Here is an 18811-nt window from a genome sequence, read left to right on the forward strand (position 1 = left end):
GTACCTCCAGTCCTGATTGGCCAATCTGAGGACAATGTGAACATAGTAAAAACAAATACAAAGTCTAACAAATTGTCAATGCAAAAGGTGAATTTCTTGTTCATCGGTTTTGTAAAATAAATTTGAAAGATTGTTAAAAATTAGGGCTGAGCTGATACCGATGTATCATTATCGGCTGATACCAGTGGTATTTGTATCGGAAGGTATAGGTTGGAATTTATTTGCCGATACTTTTCCGGAATTTTGGTCTTTCACGGAGTCTTCAAAAATACCGTGCAACACTTATTATAATTTATGGAATACTTAGACACTAACATTAAAATATATTTTGAACAACTTAATTAATACAGTTGTCAAGCATCTGTATCGGTGCTGGTGGGAATCGGTGAGAGTATCGGCATCGGTATTGGTTTAAAATGGTATCAGTATCGGTTCAAAGTGGTATCGGCTCAGCCCTAGTAAAAATTTTCATATTCATTATCCTTAATACACACTCAATACAAATGATGTAAATACACTATTACCAGATACTTTCAGGACTGATAGATGTAAGAGGGCTAATGAGAAAAATATTTTACACAAAAAAATACTTCTTGTCAGTTTATATTACAAGAAGGCTTTTTTCTAAGGCACGAACCTACATGGTTACATAAGAAAATGCACTGTAAATTTAACAATTTTGAACAAACACACCCACACCCACACCCAAACCCACACCAAGTATTCAATAAGATTGTTCTCAGTCAAAGAGAATATCTCAATAGAATTGACTATGGGGGCACAAAGCAACTAAAAAGAAACATTTAAGGTGGAAAGTTCAGTTGCCTAAAAATATTGACAGTAATTGTTTTGCATTGCTATGAAAAATGTTCTTGTAATGATAACTGAGACAGGTGTGTTTCCTTTGACAGTGTGGCAGTTTGGATTCATCACTCTCTTTGTGTCATCATTTCCATTGGCTCCAGTTATTGCATTAATTGCCAACTACATAGAAATTCGAGTGGATGCTGATAGATATTTATGCCATGCAAGGCGATTGCCTCCTGAGCAAGCAAAGGATATTGGTATATGGTTCGACATCCTTGACTTTGAAGCACGTTTATCTGTTATAACCAGTGTAAGTGCAATTCAGTGTTTGTGTGTAAGACAAATACAATAATAACCAAATGTTAAGAGGATCAGTACATTAATGAATATAGTGTAGATTTGTAGTTCTATCTCTATTGTCAGCACAACAAACCAAAGTTAATTTGTCCACAATACTCTAATCCTGCATCATTACATGATGCTTTTACCTGTTCATAATATCGATTTCAAGGTTAAAATCATTGGAAGATTTTTGAGGCACATGAGGTGTAAGAGAGCTTTCAGATCAAATTGACAAGCAACACCTTTCACTTGAAAACAAATCCTCAATAATCAATGCAAGCTGCCCCTGGCCTTGGCTGCTGCCATGTCTCTGGAAGAATTTCTTCATCCTCTGAGTCGCCAGCTGCTGCTGACGTCATTAGGGAGTTGAAGAGCACCAGCATCGCTGTCGATGCATATCAACTCTTGGTTTCAAGTTCCATGCACTTCGAGTCATGAGCTTAGAAAATGAACAGGGTTGCAAGGTGACGAAAAAAGGTTCTGTTCCACCGGTCAAGGTATGACCGACCGGGACTGTGGCCAAAAATGCCATTGGTCAGCCCATGAGCGATCGGGACTGTAAACGTTAAGTGGCTTGTATCGCTTGTCCTTTTGGTCTGAAATCTCCCTGACAGGAACACTATACAGAATTATTAAAAAATGGTGGTGCAGAAATAACTAAACTGATGTACGACCACAACTGCCATGATGTGAAATGACAGGGCTCTCCAATATTTACATACGTAGTACAAATGTTCAATGTGTGCTGACATGGCAGATGCAAAGATTGTGTGTGGGATCTGCCCAGATGCATCGTAGCATATCCTCAGATCTCAAGTCCTCTGCATCAAGAATGCATTATTTCAAACCATCAAGGTATTGTACATTCTTACCGAATTTGGTCTTGAAGTGTCACTACTTTGTCAGGAGAACCTTGTTAGTGTGAACTTCATCATGCAAAATGTCTTCTGCTCCTTTGATGGTGCCATCCTGCCAGTAGCAGGAAAATTTGACCAGGTTACAGTGACAATTTTTATTTATTGTGTATATTTATTATATACAGGGTGAGGTGGATTTACTCTGAGACTCCGACAATGTGTGCAACACCAAGGATGTCATCTTACTGACACCATATTCAAAAAATTAACTTTTTTTAGGTACACTAGTAATTTCCACTCGTGTACAGTACATTCATGTTCAAAAAATAAATAATATTGCTCTCTCTATTTTTTGTGAAATTCTTAAATCTTCCCATTTGACTGCCTCTCCGGTACCGATAAAGTACTGATATAAAGTACCAATAACCGATATTCTAATTCCAAATGGTACTTGAAGAATCTAAATTGTTCATTCACGTCCTTAACAAATGTGTGCTTGCAGATGACTGCAATGCAAAAGAAGCTGCACATTTAGAGGTTAACTTTTAAGAAAAGTAGAGCATGGGGATTGTATGTTTATATCCATGAAAATTATAACAAAATGGCAGAACATTAAAATAAATTACAAGATATTTATTGATATATTGGATCAGTAAAATAATCGGTAATTTTACCAATACACTGATATGCCTATATCGGCCGATACGGTAGAGTACTGATTAATCTGTCCCATCCCTATTATATAGTCATTAGATATAATAGAAATAAAATACCAATGCAGGCATGCAAGTAAAACAAAAACTCTACACATCTAACAACTTCAAGTTTTCTGTCGATTTCTGGATGTATGAAAAATGTTGGTTTACCGGCGGTGTACCAGTCAACATGGGAGAATATACCACTGCATCTTGCACATATTGTGCCATTTACTGTGGTTATGTACAAATGCATGCATAGGCAAAAACCTGAAGCCTTTCTTCTTCATTTTATTCCACGACTGGTTGGTTTCCCATTTTTACAGGCTTTTCTTTTGGCACCATCATTTTTCAATCACACTGTACATATCAGCAGCATTATACAAGATTATATTTACATTTGTTACAGGCATTTTCATTGGCTTTCACAACAAATGTGCTGTCTGAAATCCTTTATAAGTATGAACATTCCAACTTCGATAGCTTTCTGAATCACACTCTTGCAGTGTCTGCTGAAGGTGCTTTTGATCAACGTTGTCGCTATGAAGGTTTCAGAAATGAAGATGGATCTCTCACATCAATCTCTTGGGAATTGATTACTGTAAAACTTGGCTTCGTCCTTTTATATGAGGTAAATTGCTTTTTGCTTAGTTTAACTAATCTAAGAGAATGCTTTATTTTAGGCAAGTTGTAGCTTCACAAGCACTTATCAGAACCTGACAGATTTATTGGTTATTGATTACTAACCAAGCATATCTTCTTCGATTTGAGAAGTTTCTGAGATATTAATCAGTTGAAATATCTTCTTTGCTGAAAATTGAATGCTTAACCCCTGTAGATACACAGACAGGCCAATTTGTGATCAGAGCCGTGGGGTGTCCATTTAGTAGGGCTTCTGACTGCCATGCGGAAGACCAGGTTAAATTACCAAAGTGAATGAATTTTTCCAACCTTGTCTCTGCCTAAAGTGGATAATGATGGCTGGAGTGTGGTGCTTGATCACTAAAACCCGGATTTGTATGTAATTACATTTTCTATTCCTTTCTAGATACATACCTTGAACAGGAAAATGTCAATTAGTTATATAACTGACATGATTTTGTACAAGTTTTATGTTACATATGTTTTACATATTTGCTGATTTACTTTACATAAAGCAACATATTTTGGTAACTTTTTCCTATATTGATCCTTTTTCCTGTAGTTTTGATCTCTGAAACATGAAGAAGAAAATTTGTAGCTCATGTGATGTCATATTTTGTAATCAATGGCATGCATACTTGTAGTGCTTACGGTCATCTAAAATTGACAGGCTGAAGATATATTTAAAAAAAAATATATATGGGAACTGTTAATTATCGAAAGATTTTGGAGTTTCTCCCCCCCCCCTCCCTTCTGGTTACATATTTTCATTTTGCTTTTAGGTTTAGGCAAAACACCTAGAAACTTGGCATCGGTGGACAAGAACGTAGCACATTACACAATATGTTCCCATGTACAAAAAATAAAAAAATGGCTTTGTATTTTCATTCGATTGTTCTTTCTGTAGATGTTCGTTCTTTTTACAATTTGTTACGAAAGAGCTCTCTTTGCCTCAGTGCAGTCGGAAATTTGATAACTGCGCCAAATTTGAAAGCTTCAAGTGTTCAACAATGCTGCACTGCTTGAAATCGGTGGAGTAGCTCAAACGTAAACAATACTCTGATACTAGAGCATCCGGTTTATTGCTGCTGACTTGCATTAGACATTCAAGTTGGTTGGGTGATGTATTCTACAATCATTTGCGAAGTGAAAAGTAATTAATAGTTGACAAAATTGGTTTCCTAAATATGTATATAAATTTGATACAAATTTTAATTTGAAGAACTTATGTTCTTAAAATTATGTTGAATATGTTCAAACAAAATAAATATTATGAGGGTATGAATACGTTGCTGATTTTACTTTTAGAGATTTGACAACTCTGATGGTGTGGGTTGGGGGAGTGTAACCAAATCAAAAAAGAAAACAAAACAACAAAGAACAACTTAACGCTGCCACACACAGACTGTATACTGCACGTGGTGTTCCATGGATAATAACGAGTGTCCCGTGAGAGACCCGTTAGCCAACAGATGAACTTTTTGCCTTACTTCTATAACCGGTAGGTAGAGGAGCTTTGTAGTCTTCTAGCACACATCAATGATAGCAAGGTCGATTACACTGAAACAACACATTTATTCAATAAATGACAATCTGTGGCATGGCCACCACCAGACATGGACACCACTGTTACACAAAAAGAAAAATATACAAGAAAGAATTGGTACTTACATAACAGCCATTTCATTATATATACTACCTCATACCTGGGGGCCACACACACACACCACATCCAATATTTGGCACTTAATGGGGCACAAAAACAAAAGAAGGGGTATTTTCCTGGAATATCCGTGATATTGGCATACTTCCTTCAGGTGACAAAGAACTTGGGAGATAATAGATGCACATTCCTGACTTTCCAAGAGAGGATTGATGAATACAAATATGGATGTTGATGGATTGTTGGGGGATGCTCCTATGGTTCCATTTAGCATGCCATGCAGTCTGAATTTCCATATTTTGATATGGGACACACAGATTACACTAAACTTGTGAAAATCTCACTGAGAATTCCTAGTAAGGCATTGGCTTCCATTTCCACAATGTTAGCACTCACTCTTCATATTAAACCTTATATGGACATTGGGTGCCTATTCCATGTGTGAGTCCATTGTTCCCGGGCCATGTGGCCACTAACGCACTACTTTTGACTGGCAGCACAGCCTACGACCTCTCCTCAAGCAGGTAAAATACAGACGTAAGCTTGGGCGACAAGCTTAGAAGATGATAAAGCACCTTGCAAGTTTCTCTGTGACGTCACAGCATTGGAAGCATCTCATTGCCTGGCTGAGGTCACATGTGGCTTTTGCTAGTCTGTGGAAGGGGTTCCAATCCTTCCCACCAGATGGCAGACTTAGCAGATAGTTGTGAAAAATACCTAGATGTACAATGTAAACAAAGGTATTTTTTCACCTTTTCTGGCATATTTAGGGCAGATAATTAAGAATGATTTAACTTTTCATGATTTAGGCATTATTTTACCTATGCACAAATGTTATCTTTTATATTTAATAAAAAATATGGGATTTAGCAAATATATGGTTTGGAGCACATATCAGTGACTGTTCAAAGTTGTATCTGCTCAGCTCTAGTAAAAATTTTCATATTCGTTATCCTTAATACACACTCAATACAAATGATATAAATACACTGTTATCAGATACTTTCAGGACTGATAGTACATGTAAGAGGGTCCAATGAGAAAAATATTTTACACAAGAAAATACTTAAATACAGAGAAACTAGTACTCACTTTTATCCGCGAAGCTGATCAGCTTCTCGGATAAAGGTGAGTACTAGTTTCTCTGTATTTATATACTACCATGTCTCTCTTTCCTCAATTATGAAAAAAATACTTCTTGTTAGTTTATATTACAAAAAGGCTTATTGCATCCAATCTGGCTACTGTTTGCCTGAAAATTGTTTCTTTGCATTTCTCTCCATCCTATGGGTGTAGCATGTGGTTTTGAAGCATTACCCATGTTGCTATTTGTGGGAATGTTTAAGAATTTGGGAAATGGCTCTTGCAGGCCCTTTCTATTATTAACCTAATGGCCCTTGCACTTAGGTTGGATCTGTGGGTGTTTGTGTCTGGGCATGTCAATCCTTGATTGGTCATAATATGTAGCAGAATTCTTAAAATTGCTTGGATACTTGATTATTATAAATATTACATATTCTTTGATACTACATATTTGCCTGCATATCCTTTTGTTAATACATATGTAGATACATATTTTATCAATTATTGTTGCATATTTATGTACATATTTTGTACTTTGATATGACATAAAAATCCGGGTTCTACTGATCACATTACCTTCACAAATGGCCAAGATTAAGAATACGTAGGTCCCTATAGTGGAACCACGAGCAAAACAACTTGCGCAGACCCGCGGCTCCTGTGCACCGTACCCCCGCGAGTAGGGGAGGGGGAGAGAGGACCATGCTTCCTTATGGCCAGAGGTGGAGGGAAGAACGGAAAGCTGCGCGGGGACTTTTCGTCCCAAGGTTTTTTTCCTTGTGGTCGATCTATACCTCCACATTCATGGCATGGTACAATGAGCACAATCAAGGTCATTTGTTAATTAACAACATCTTCACCTGCAGTAAATTGTAGATATTGATATGTTAGGATGTTACCTCTCATACCCCACTGAGCTACTATTTGACAAGGGCATGAGCTTTGCTTTATTTTAGTTCTTTCATTTCTTTGACCTAATTGTCATTCATAGTTGCAATTAACCTAAATAGATGGAAAGGTAACACAAGGAACATCATATGGAAGATCAGATGTATATTTTGTGACTGAAATGCATTTATTTTACATTTCTGTAATCTGCAGCATTTTTGCACATTTTCGAGCTCATGTTTATTTCAAAATAGTAGTTTGAAACATGCCACAAAATATTTTTGAAGCTACTTCAACTCTTCTTGGTTAATTGGTGAGTGTGTGTAGTGTTTGTTTTATTTAATATTATGAGCCAAATAAAACAAATAGTCAGTTATTTACATTCACCGTTTCATTCATACCACTCAACTCCTTTCCCACTTATGGGTAATATCTGTTAACATAATATTTTGTCCTTAACAATTAGCAGAACTTAGAAGATAGTACATTCATTAGGACTAAAAATAAAGCTGTTCTATGATGGAAGCTTCTGGCTAATGCCATTATAAAGTAGAAGAACCATTCTATTACCCAATAGCATTAGTATGAAGTTCTTAAATGTGGAAATAATTTAATCTTTTTAAGATTTTGATTACACTTGTAGGAGCATTTAGAATTAGAAGATAGAATGTGTAGCTAAATTACTGTGTTTTCTCTCCCGCAGCATTTAGTGTTCTTCACCTGCAGAGTAATCAACATAATGGTGCCTGATGTGCCTTCAGACGTAGAAATTAAGATCAAGAGGCAGCAATACTTAGCCAGAAAACTACTGCAAGAAAAGGCAGGAAAAAGGGCCTTTGTATCAAGTAAGTTTAAAATTATGTACATACTATAATTTTTGTAATAAATCTGGTGCCTCAGTTCTTCAGTAAATTGGTTGTGTTAGACATTTTGGTTTCAGCAGCTGTGAAATTATTTCTCAGAATATTGTTACACAAGCCATGAATTGTTTATTGTAATTGTTGTTATTATTTAAGGAAGCTGCCATCTTGCATCTTGTGCTTGGAAATTCTTTTTTTTTAACTTATTTTTTGCATATGCATACAAATTCTGTATGTCAATTTACTTGATGTTTCATTAATTTTGGTGGTCTCCCACTTGGCATTATCATGTTTATTCCACATTTGGCCCAATCTGTTACCTTTCCAATGCTAGCACTATCCTCCATAGTGGAGTGGTTATCACAATATGATAGGATGCCAGGGGTCACAGGTTTGAATCCTGGGATGAGCATGAATGTTCCTTGTGGCTGTCCCTTCATCAATTTCTTTACATCATCACTCATCCTCTGAGTGATTGACCAAAAAAAAAAGGCAGAATGGTGCTATTAAATAACAAATCTCATGTAAGCGATTGCTCAACATTTCCTGTGGCAATCCCAAGTAACATGTCATCTGTTGGATCCAGAGGAGCAAATGGAAATTAGAGAAGCAGTGCTTAAGCACATGCTGTTACAACTTCATAGTTTGTCACCTTTTAATGTATTTTTAACAAATATCGTTTTGCCCAGTTTTCATGGTCGCAAGTAGTGTGTTGCATATACATTTGTGCATTCTTGTGTAGTTATCCATAGTGTGGCTTTCTTCCAATGTGGGGTTGGTAGTAGATAATGACAGCACTGCTTTCTACTAGAAAAGTCAACATTCAGCAATCATGGGAACAGTAAGAGCTGTGAGAATCATAATACAGTAATGCATTTGTAGATTTTCATCTTGCTATAGGTTTTACTATTGATTTATTATACAATTTTTAATGGGTTTGAGGAAAGTTTACATAAACTTGATTAAAGATTTAAATTTTTTTAAAGGAAAACGTCCTTCGTCAGTTGAAAGCAATCTGGGTGAGAACAAGATGGAAGAAATTTGAAAGAAGATGGTTCACATGAGGAAGGATATAATGTAAGTACCTTTGTAAAAGTATTATCATCTGTTGGTAATCATATTTCAATTTCTGAGATGTGTAGAATTTGAATCTTTCCTGAATCTAATCAAATGCATTGAGCCTGAAGTTAAAGCAATAAATCTCCACTTTTCAGAATACAGTCAACTCTCGATACAACGACCTTTCACAGTTCCCGGGTTTCGAAGGGGTCGTTATTGGAATTTGCACCAATTTTCAGCTTACACGGAGCTCAAATGGACACAAAGATTCCTAGGAGACGGTAACACCATTTATCCTGGTAGATTTACAACCTGTTATGCACAGGACGCATGTTGTGAGAAGGAAAATAGAACATGAAAATGTTTTCACAAAAAAGGATTTATAATAATGTTATTTTCTTTCAATTGTGCACAGTCGTTGCTCTTCCACGAAATTCTTACAGTTCTAGTTCATGAGAAGCCCGTTTGCACTGAGACCTACAGAAAGGAAAACAATCTCTAGTTTATTGCAAGCGAAACTCGAAGAATCTTGACACAAGTCACACTGGCGCCAGCAAAAGTCTGGAGATAATCGGGCAGAATGAGTGTTGGATTTTTATATGGGTCTACTGGAGCATTGTCTGTTACAAGATTAACTGGTAAGATAAGATCTCTCTGGAGAAACAACACAATCTTTTTAGGCACCAGAGAAAAGAAAGGCGGGGCTGTAAATTTCGTTCTGGTTCGGCTGTGTAAAATACATCGTAAAAGAAAGTCACGTTTTCTTTGCTTCAACGAACTTCATAGTCACCCCCTCCCCATTCAAGGGAGCAGCCCAAAATCCTTCCTCAACTTGCATTGTAATACAGCGTGAAAAAGGAAACACGCAACTTGCGATCTGTTTTCACCCAATGCATATTCTAGGACACGTCATTAAACAGCATCACTGTTGATAATCATTCAGGTTTGGAATTGGATTTCAGTTTAAAAAAAAATGTGGAAAGCTAGTTTTTAAACCTCTTCTGGATGTATTCTACTTTTTTGTGACATATCTGTCCAGCAACACTGAATGCTCTTTCACTAAATACTGATGCAGTGGATATTTTCTAGACACTTTTTGCAGGTTTGTGTACTCATTCTTCATTTTCCAATATAGTAACAGATCCTCATCACTTGAAATAGTTGCTTCATCAATGAAATGTTCTATTTCAAATTCTGTAGTAGGTGGATCTTCTGATTGAGAGTCTGCAATGATTTTGTCACAAAAAATCCAATAAGATTAAAATTCAGTTGGTACACTCAGCTTTGTTCGGGATCTCTTATTTATGTGCATATTACATACCTATTCATCCCGAATTTACTTCACCTTGTCCTACTTTTTAATAAATGTGACAAAATTAAAATTTATAGAAACTTAGAATGTAAAGAATTTATAATTGCTATTGATTTAAATATTGGTTTACTGATTCTGATACTGATATGTCAGTTTCGGCTGATATTCATATATTGGTAATCAGTAGAGCTACATATTTATGGCCAAAAAAAAAAAAAAATCAAGATTTTTGTACAAAAAGTTGACACATTTCGGGATCAAAAGCAGTATATATAATGACATTTCGATGTTAAAATTGTGAATATAACCCTAAATTTGATTTATATACTATACTGATTACTAGACCTCGGATTTTAGGTTTTTAACCTATTTTTTCCTTTACAGGTATATAAGAAATAAGAAGTTATGTCAGCGTTTCGTTAAAAAATGCAAAAACTGATTAAGTTTGTTTGGTCACAAAACAATTCAATGATGAACGTGTTTGAAACATACTCTCTGTCGATTTCCCTTTCTCCAAGCCCATGGTGATTTTTCAAAGCTCTAAACAAAGAAAAATGTCTGTTGCACCTGTAAAATCGAAAGCAGTCTGATCTGTATGGTCTTGCTCACTTTCACGTCACTTTGGTACTTTGTGGCATTCACGCCTTGCAAACTAACATTTCAGCATTGAAGTTTGCACCACTGACTGTGTTTTTGTTGAAAGATTGTTTTTGTCATACGAGGGTCACTATTTATATTTTGAGCCTTGGCAACACTAATTGAAGTTAGGTCCGATTTGACGTTTGCACGGAATCATCTGGCATTATTGACCATAACGTACTTCAAATGTTTTGTCAATAGCTTCATTTGTGTTGTTTATGTTGCCTTGGAGATTGCGCTACAACAATAAAATGGAATTAACTCGTGAACATTTTCGTGGGATGATTTTTTATGATTTTCGACGTGGATTATCAAGACAAGAGTGCATCGATCAACTTACTTCCACATTTGGCAATGAAGCCCCATCCTTGCCACTGTGAAACGCTGGTATAACGAATTTAATCGTGGCCGCCATTCGCTCACCGACGAGATTCGCGAAGGTCGTCCAAAATCAGTTGTTGTTCAAGAAAACATTGATGCTGTGCAAAACCTAATACTGCAAGATCGTCATGTGACATACTGTGAGATTGAGGCAACCATAGGCATTAGTTCCACCAGCATATATAAAATATTACATGATCATTTAACTGTGAGAAAGGTATGTTCTCGTTGGATCCCACACAATTTGACAAAAACTCAAAAAGACGCTCGCGTCAATTGGTGCAAACAAATGCTCAATAAATACAATCGTGGTGCTTGAAAAGACGTATATAAGATTGTAACAGGTGACGAATCATGGATATATGCATATGAGCCAGAACGTAAACAGCAGTCGACTGTATGGGTGTTTCAAGATGAACCCAATCCAACAAAAGTTGTTCGCGCTCGAAGCACATCGAAACAAATGGTCGCCTGTTTTTTCTGGAAAACTGGTCATGTGACAACTGTGCCTTTAGAGGAACGTAGAACGGTCAAGTCTGAATGGTACACAACAATTTGTTTGCCAGAGGTCTTCGGTCAAATACGGAAAACAAACAAACGCCGTCGGATCATTCTTCATCAAGACAATGCCAGCTGTCACACATCTCGTCTAACAACCGACTTTATGAACAGTCAAAAAATCGAGTTGATACAGTCATACAGTCCTGATTTGGCACCCAATGACTTCTTCTTGTTCCCAAATGTCAAGAATAAATTGCGTGGACAACGATTTTCGTCGGCGGAAGACGCCGTTGATGCGTTCAAAAACCATATTATGGAGGTGTCTCAAGAAGATTGGAAAAACTGCTTCGACAAATGGTTCGAACGAATGCAAAAGTGTATTGACCATAAAGGAGAATACTTCGAAAAACAATAAAGCAGTTTTCAATGCCAAATTCCTGTTTTTTCATTGTTAGGCTCAAAATATAAATAGTGACCCTCGTATAAGATGATCCTCACAGACAAAATTGCGGAATTTGACTGTGGATAACATGAAAAAGATTGTTGCCTAACTATGCGGCGAAGAGTGGATTTTAATACTAAATTTCCAATGGTAAGTTCTGCCATTGCCGTAGGGTTAGGCAACACACATAACGTTATGCAAGATACTGCCATTTCAGAATATAGGTGTCCCATTTTCATTGCCGGTGACTACACCTAATCAGCATTTTCCAGGAATTTTGAACTATTTTAAGTTTTTTGAACCTATTTCAGGATTTTTCTAACCTAACTTAAGATTTTTAGGATTTTTAGAACCTATTTTAGGATTTTTAGAGCCTATTTTAGGAACCTAAAAATCCGAGGGCTACTTATTACACAAAATAAACTTTTCCTTTCTGATAGCATATTTATGTGGTTGTCAGATTATTAATTTATTCCTGTGTAAAGGAGTCCATATTTGCTTCTCAAATATTTACAGCAGAAGTAATCAATTTTCTGTGATTTTTAATTGGTTTTCTGATTAACAATAGTTATGGTGTGTAGACATATTTTTTGTTAAGGCAGTGGTCCTTCGAAATTAATCAGAAAACTAATTAAAACTGCAACATGGTATGTTCATATGGAATTTCACCTATGCAATAGAAAGAGGAAGTTTTGTTGTGGAAAAATATTGAGGCTATAAGCTACATCACCAAGAACTGCAGTGGAACCTTGATTTTACATTTTTCAGGGGACCAAGGTGAGAAAACTTAAAATATGGGTAAATGTAAAATCAAGGAAAATCTTATAGCATTTTGTGATGTTTCGACCATCAAGAGTGAATGTATAAAGTGGGAAAATGTAAAATCCAGGAATAACAAATCAGGGTTCTACTGTATTTGTTAATAAGATCTCTTCTTTGACATTCTTGCCTTGTGTTCATATACGATTCATCAACACACAGTGCAAGATCATATGAGCTGCATTGCAAGTACCCTGTTTGGTCTGATTTTTGTTATTGAGCATTGCTTTTCTTCCACTTTTGGCTAATCCCCAATGATTAGGGTGAGTGATGAAGGGACACTAACAAATAACACCCATGCCCAGGCTGGGATTCGAACCCAGGACCCCTGGAGTTGCAGCACACTGTGATAACCACTCCACCACGGAGGTTGGTGTACCCTGTTTGGGTTTTCCCAGCTATGTTTATTAAGGATGAAGTATATTGGTATTGTCATGGTTCCATGTCTAATTATTTGCTATTTTTAAACATCCTGAGTATATTTATAAATATTAATTAAATTGACAAACTTTTAAAATAATAGAACATTTTCATTTATCTTTCAGAATTTTTATTTCCTTATTTTTGGCCATTGTGAAGAACTTATATTGATGCTACTGACTGTTTTATTACTGCTCAGATAACTTTTTGAAACAGCATACAATCTCTTTTGATTGATGGAAAGCAGTTTGTATTAATTCCATACTGCATAGAATTATTAATACTTATACTCTAAACAGCGTTACAGTTGTTTTATGTAACAATGAAATCAAATACATAAAATAAAGGAAAAAGACTTATTGTTTATTTAGATTAAACTGTCTCATGCTAGATAAAGTGTCTCTCACATTGTATGAATCTTCTTTGCATAGCATATAATACGAATGCTCACTTTTCTTGTTCCAAAGACTCACTTTCTGAAAAATATCACACACAAAAAATGATTTTATTATTTAGAAATATTAAATTTAAATATGGTTAAGGTAAGAGTGAACTGATAACAGTGTATTGACGCATATCATAAATCAGTGGCGTGCGGTGACATTTTCAGATCCCGAAAAAATAAGAAAACCAAGAATTCACTGCTTCTACATGGTACATTATACTGAAAAAATTAGCACTCTACCTGATACGTTTCCTTAACATCTCTAAGGGAAAGATGAATGTCCTGGCGCAGTTGTTCATTTTTTCGAATTTCAGTTGGTCTGTTGTCAAACGTATTTAATGCATCAGACGATCGCGGGTGATTGAAACAATTTTCAAGATTTTCACACATTGCAATTTTCACAAATCCACTTTGGCATCACTTAGTTCTTTCCGTAGTAAATAGTAAACAATGCCAACACTAAAGTTTTTGAAACAAACAAATAGAAATTCACCTCCCCGAAAAAACATAACTTTTCACCTCGCAAAGCGCTTGAAAAAGTGTGACTGCGGCCAGAGAGTTTTACCAACTCTATTTGGCGGATGTGTCCATGCACATGTTGGCTCTCTTAATAGACCGAATGCTCTGAAACGTTTATCTTCACATTGAATATGTCATCCATATGTCAGCTATCACATTTTTGTGTTTTGAAACTTTGTAGTTTATTTATGAATATAAATTTTAACTAGCTTGGTTGATATGCTACATCGTTGACAGTATACAGTACCCTTGGACAGTTAATTGTGTAGTTTGCAACACTGAGGACATCAGCAGCTGAACCGATGGATCTCTCGGCTTTCTTCCATCCCTTACGGGCTGGAAAACAACATTTGCCCCAACATAACCACCCTATCATTTGACCCTTCAAGGTCGCCAGGGGATTTCTCAGGCTCCTGGTGGCATTGTACTCAGGCTACAGGATGGCTAGGGTGTTTTGTCATGTTGATGGGCCCCATATCGGAAAAGGACGAACCTTGGAGGCTTGCAGGTTGATATTGTGTTGAGGTAACCCCGAAGAAATAATGAGAAACCAAAAGTTAAAGAATTTATTTGTAACAGTTATGCTGTGTGCCACCACTGCTGGCCTTGCTGTGCCGGAGTGCACCTGCATGTCATAAATGATAGGTTTAAAATGAATCATCAATGCTCTCTGACACTTGTCTTGGATCCAGATATCTCACAATGTCTGAAAAATGTTGCGTGACACTTTCATTGTTCAATTTATGCAAAATCCATAATTCATTTGCCTCATTCCAGTTTCAGTACCTGTTTGGTTCAAGTCCCAATTTATACTAGCCTATACGAGGGTGATTCAATAATTATTGTCCCCAGCATACTTAAAGTATATGAATTGCAATGAATGATGGGGATATTGTAGCCTAATGTCTTAGATGCCTATATGCAAAATTTCAGAACCGTAGGTGCTATAGTAAATTTGTTTTTCAAGTTTTAGGTGTGAGAGGTGGCACTTAGTTTGAAAAATGGAGAAAACCGAACAACGAGCTGTCATCAAGTACCTCCAGAAAAAGGGGCTAAGCCCAAAGGAGATTCATGAGGACATGGTCAGTGTGTTGGGTGATGGGGCTCCTACCTACCAGGTGGTAAAAAACTGGTGCCGTGATTTCTGTTGCGGCAGGAAAAGCTGTCAACAAGCCCCTGGTGCTGGTCCTCCAACAACAGCATCCACCCCAGAAAACATTGATGCTGTGCATGACATGATTATGGCTGACAGAAGAATCACGGTGCAACACTTAGCATACATTATGCACATCTCTGTAGGCTCAGTGGAAACCATTGTGCATGAACACTTGGGATTCAGAAAGGTGTCAGCGCGATGGGTCCCCAAAATGTTATCCCGTGAACAACAGAAAGACAGAGTTCAATGTTCAAGGGCTGGTTTGGAGCTGATGGGGGCAGACCTGAAGCAGTTCTGTGATAGATTTGTGACAGTGGATGAGACATGGCTCCACCACTATGATCCCGAGTCCAAACGACAGAGTATGGAGTGGCGACACAGCAATTCACCTCCCCACCGCAAATTCAGGGTGCAAGCATCAGCACGCAAGGTTATGGCCACAATTTTTTGGGATGCGAAGGGTGTGCTCCTTATTGACTACCTGGTGGGACACACTGTTACTGGGGACTATTATGCAGCCCTAATCCCTAAGTTACGCGAAGCAATCAAGGAGAAACGGCGTGCGATGTTGCGGCAAAAAGTGCTGTTTCACCACGATAATGCTCCAGCACACAGAAGCCATGTTACTAATGCCGCAATCCATGCTGCTGGTTTCCATGTGTTGGAACACCCTCCCTACTCACCCGACCTCGCCCCTGGTGACTTTCATTTGTTCCCGAAGTTGAAGGAGCACCTCAAGGGGATGCATTTTCCCTCAAATGCTGCTGTTATGGATGCTGCGGAACAATGGCTCACGGCTCAGCCACAGACATTCTTTGAAGCTGGCATAGTGGCTTTACAGCATAGGTGGAAGAAGTGCATTACTGTGAAGGGGGACTTTGTGGAAAAATAATACTGCTTATATGTCAGGGACAATAATTATTGAACCACCCTCGTATGTACATAAAGTGGACTTAAAACAAAGACTCGGAACTCAACATTCGCCTCATACAAAAAAAGAGGACTTTTGTCATTAAATAATCTAGTACTACTAATATTTTGATTATCTTACATTTGAACTTATTTTGTATTTGTATTTTTTTTTTAAAGAAAAACTGAATAGAGTGATTTGGTAACAGTTTCAATTAAATGTTTATATATTACATTTTATTAATATTTTGAACTATTTTAAATTGGTGAGGGCCACCTACAGTGGTCCAGTTGGTTGGACATCTGACCACCATATGGGAGACCCAGGTTCAATTCCCAGGATGGGTGATTTCAGTTGGGAATTTTTGAAGTGATATCTCTGCATGAAGCAGCTCTGGGGTTTACCCAGCCTTTAATAAGTGAGTACCATGCTTTTGGAGCATGGTGCCAATCACATCACCTCCACAACTGGCTGAGATCGTATGTGTGTGGATCCTACCTTCATACCCACATGTGACTACATGGTATGCTACATTGTAAGGGGAGAGGGAATAGCTAGAGCTTTACCTTTCACTTTAAATTTTTTCAATGTTCAAGTATTGGCTTTGGTGAGAATTTGTAAGTGTATCGATGTAAGTTCAAAGTAGTACTGGCTTAGCCTTAGTTTAAAAATTGGAGTAATTGCTGTAAATAATTGTCATTGTATTTGATTTAATAATACATGGGAAATAATGATGAAAGGGAGTACAGAAACAACTTGGTAGTTGGCAAGAGGAAATCCAGAGAGTCAGAACGAAATTCAGTGTAGAAAATAGTGAAGGTTTAAAGTATAGAGTCAGAAAATACCAAGAATAAGGCCTGGGAGAGGAAATGTATTGTAAGGGAGAGTTCCAAATATCTGGAGAGTATAACTGAGGAGCAGAAGAATAGAGAAAAGGACAATTGGAAATTGTTAGGGCATTGATAAGGATGAAGGACATATCTATGAAATGCTAACGAAGATAACACACAACATGTTATAAAAATAAAGAGAATAATAGAGAAGACAAGAAGAGGTGGAATGTGGAATTAATAAATTTGTCAGAGAGGGTAGTGACTACAGGACAAAATAGACCAGACATGGTCCTGCTACTTTTGGCTAATCGCAAAAATGAGGATAAATGATGAATTTGATGAAGGGACACTCAAAAAGAACATATATGCCCTTGCTGGGATTCGAACCCGTGGCATCATAGTGCGCATCTCTGATCACTCTGCCACAGAGGTTGGCTCCAGACAGGGTTAAGGTGGTGCAGACATATAAAGAGGAATGGGTCAGAAAGCTTATAGCAAGAGCATACACTGCATAAAGTGTGAGAAAAAGCCTAAAGCAAATATATCAGGCAAGGAGGACAACATTGGTACTCCATAGATGTGATGGAAAATCAGAAGAATGTTGACAAGTGACTTTTATATTGATTTAGTCACAGCCTATAATGCTGGAAGAAGAAGAAGAAGGTGGTGGTATTTGGCATTCATGTAGGTTAGTGGTGCCAAAAAACTGTTTTCCAGGACCGTCTACGGTTTGTGACAAATCTCTTATATGTTTATATGAAAATTCAATATCTGAAGAGGGAAACTTCGAACACTAACAACACATGGTCTCAATTACAAAGTTAGTGATAATGGATATATGAAGGTGACAATGTAAATTGCACGATGTGGTCACAGTATATTAACAAAGAAACAGAAAAGTATGGTGTCAGATACTAGTGGGAAATGAATAGCAACACGTTTCTGGACATTGAATGTAATGAGTGAGGAATTCAAATTTTTGACCAAGGAAAGAAATGCTTTGAATTCATAAATAATTTGCTTAAAGAGAGAAAATTTAATTTTTAAATTTTATGTATGCTCTTTGCAGTATATATATATTTCATATTCCCTGAGAATTTCACAAGTGTAAATACAGTTACAGTCTATGTTACTTACTTTTTACTATCTTGTTCTTGGCTTGCTGGTTTCATTCCAAAACAATCCCTCAGAAAACTTCGGAAACGTCTTGAATGCTTCCCTGTTTTCGAACATTGTGAGGAAAAATGAAATATCGATTTAGTATGTTTCTGATTAACTGTTAATATTTAAATTTATAGCACAAACACAGTTTATACCTTACAAATTTGTGATAATTTCATGTATCTTTTGCAAAAGAATACTTAATTTTGCCTATCAATTTCAATGACTCGCTGTTACTATTCACAGAAGGCTGGTGATTGACATTCAATGCATTTTATAACAGTCCAATTATAGCAAAGTATATAACTATTTTTCCTCATAGCCAGTGTGGTATTTAAGAGATTTCCACTAGATGTCACTTGTACATGTATATTGAT

General features: G+C 36.9%; 2 protein-coding genes across 6 annotated transcripts in view; one reads left to right on the plus strand and one right to left on the minus strand.

Moving 5' to 3' along the window:
• The window catches only part of LOC145998824 (anoctamin-7-like), a 137627-nt gene that overhangs the window by 105559 nt on the left and 13257 nt on the right, over positions 1-18811 (plus strand). For 2 of the 5 annotated variants that reach the window (XM_083135475.1, XM_083135477.1), the window contains 5 exons: positions 912-1117; positions 3111-3332; positions 7681-7822; positions 8824-8914; positions 13536-13731. In XM_083135475.1, coding sequence (XP_082991601.1) covers positions 912-1117; positions 3111-3332; positions 7681-7822; positions 8824-8882 — 629 coding nt within the window. In that variant the 3' untranslated portion in view covers positions 8883-8914; positions 13536-13731. Of the gene's footprint in view, positions 1-911; positions 1118-3110; positions 3333-7680; positions 7823-8823; positions 8915-13535; positions 13732-18811 lie in introns of those variants that run through there. The other 3 variants (XM_083135476.1, XM_083135478.1, XM_083135480.1) reach the window with 3 other exon arrangements.
• The window catches only part of LOC145998825 (anoctamin-7-like), a 111315-nt gene continuing 106046 nt past the window's right edge, over positions 13543-18811 (minus strand). Inside the window, exons 19-20 of the mRNA XM_083135481.1 lie at positions 18411-18492; positions 13543-13886 (exon numbers count right to left, since the gene is read on the minus strand). Coding sequence (XP_082991607.1) covers positions 13880-13886; positions 18411-18492 — 89 coding nt within the window. The 3' untranslated portion in view covers positions 13543-13879. The remainder of the gene's footprint in view (positions 13887-18410; positions 18493-18811) is intronic.

The sequence above is a fragment of the Lepisma saccharinum genome, chromosome 14 (genome assembly GCF_977018435.1).
Source record: "Lepisma saccharinum chromosome 14, izLepSacc3.1, whole genome shotgun sequence".
Lineage (NCBI taxonomy): Eukaryota > Metazoa > Arthropoda > Insecta > Zygentoma > Lepismatidae > Lepisma > Lepisma saccharinum.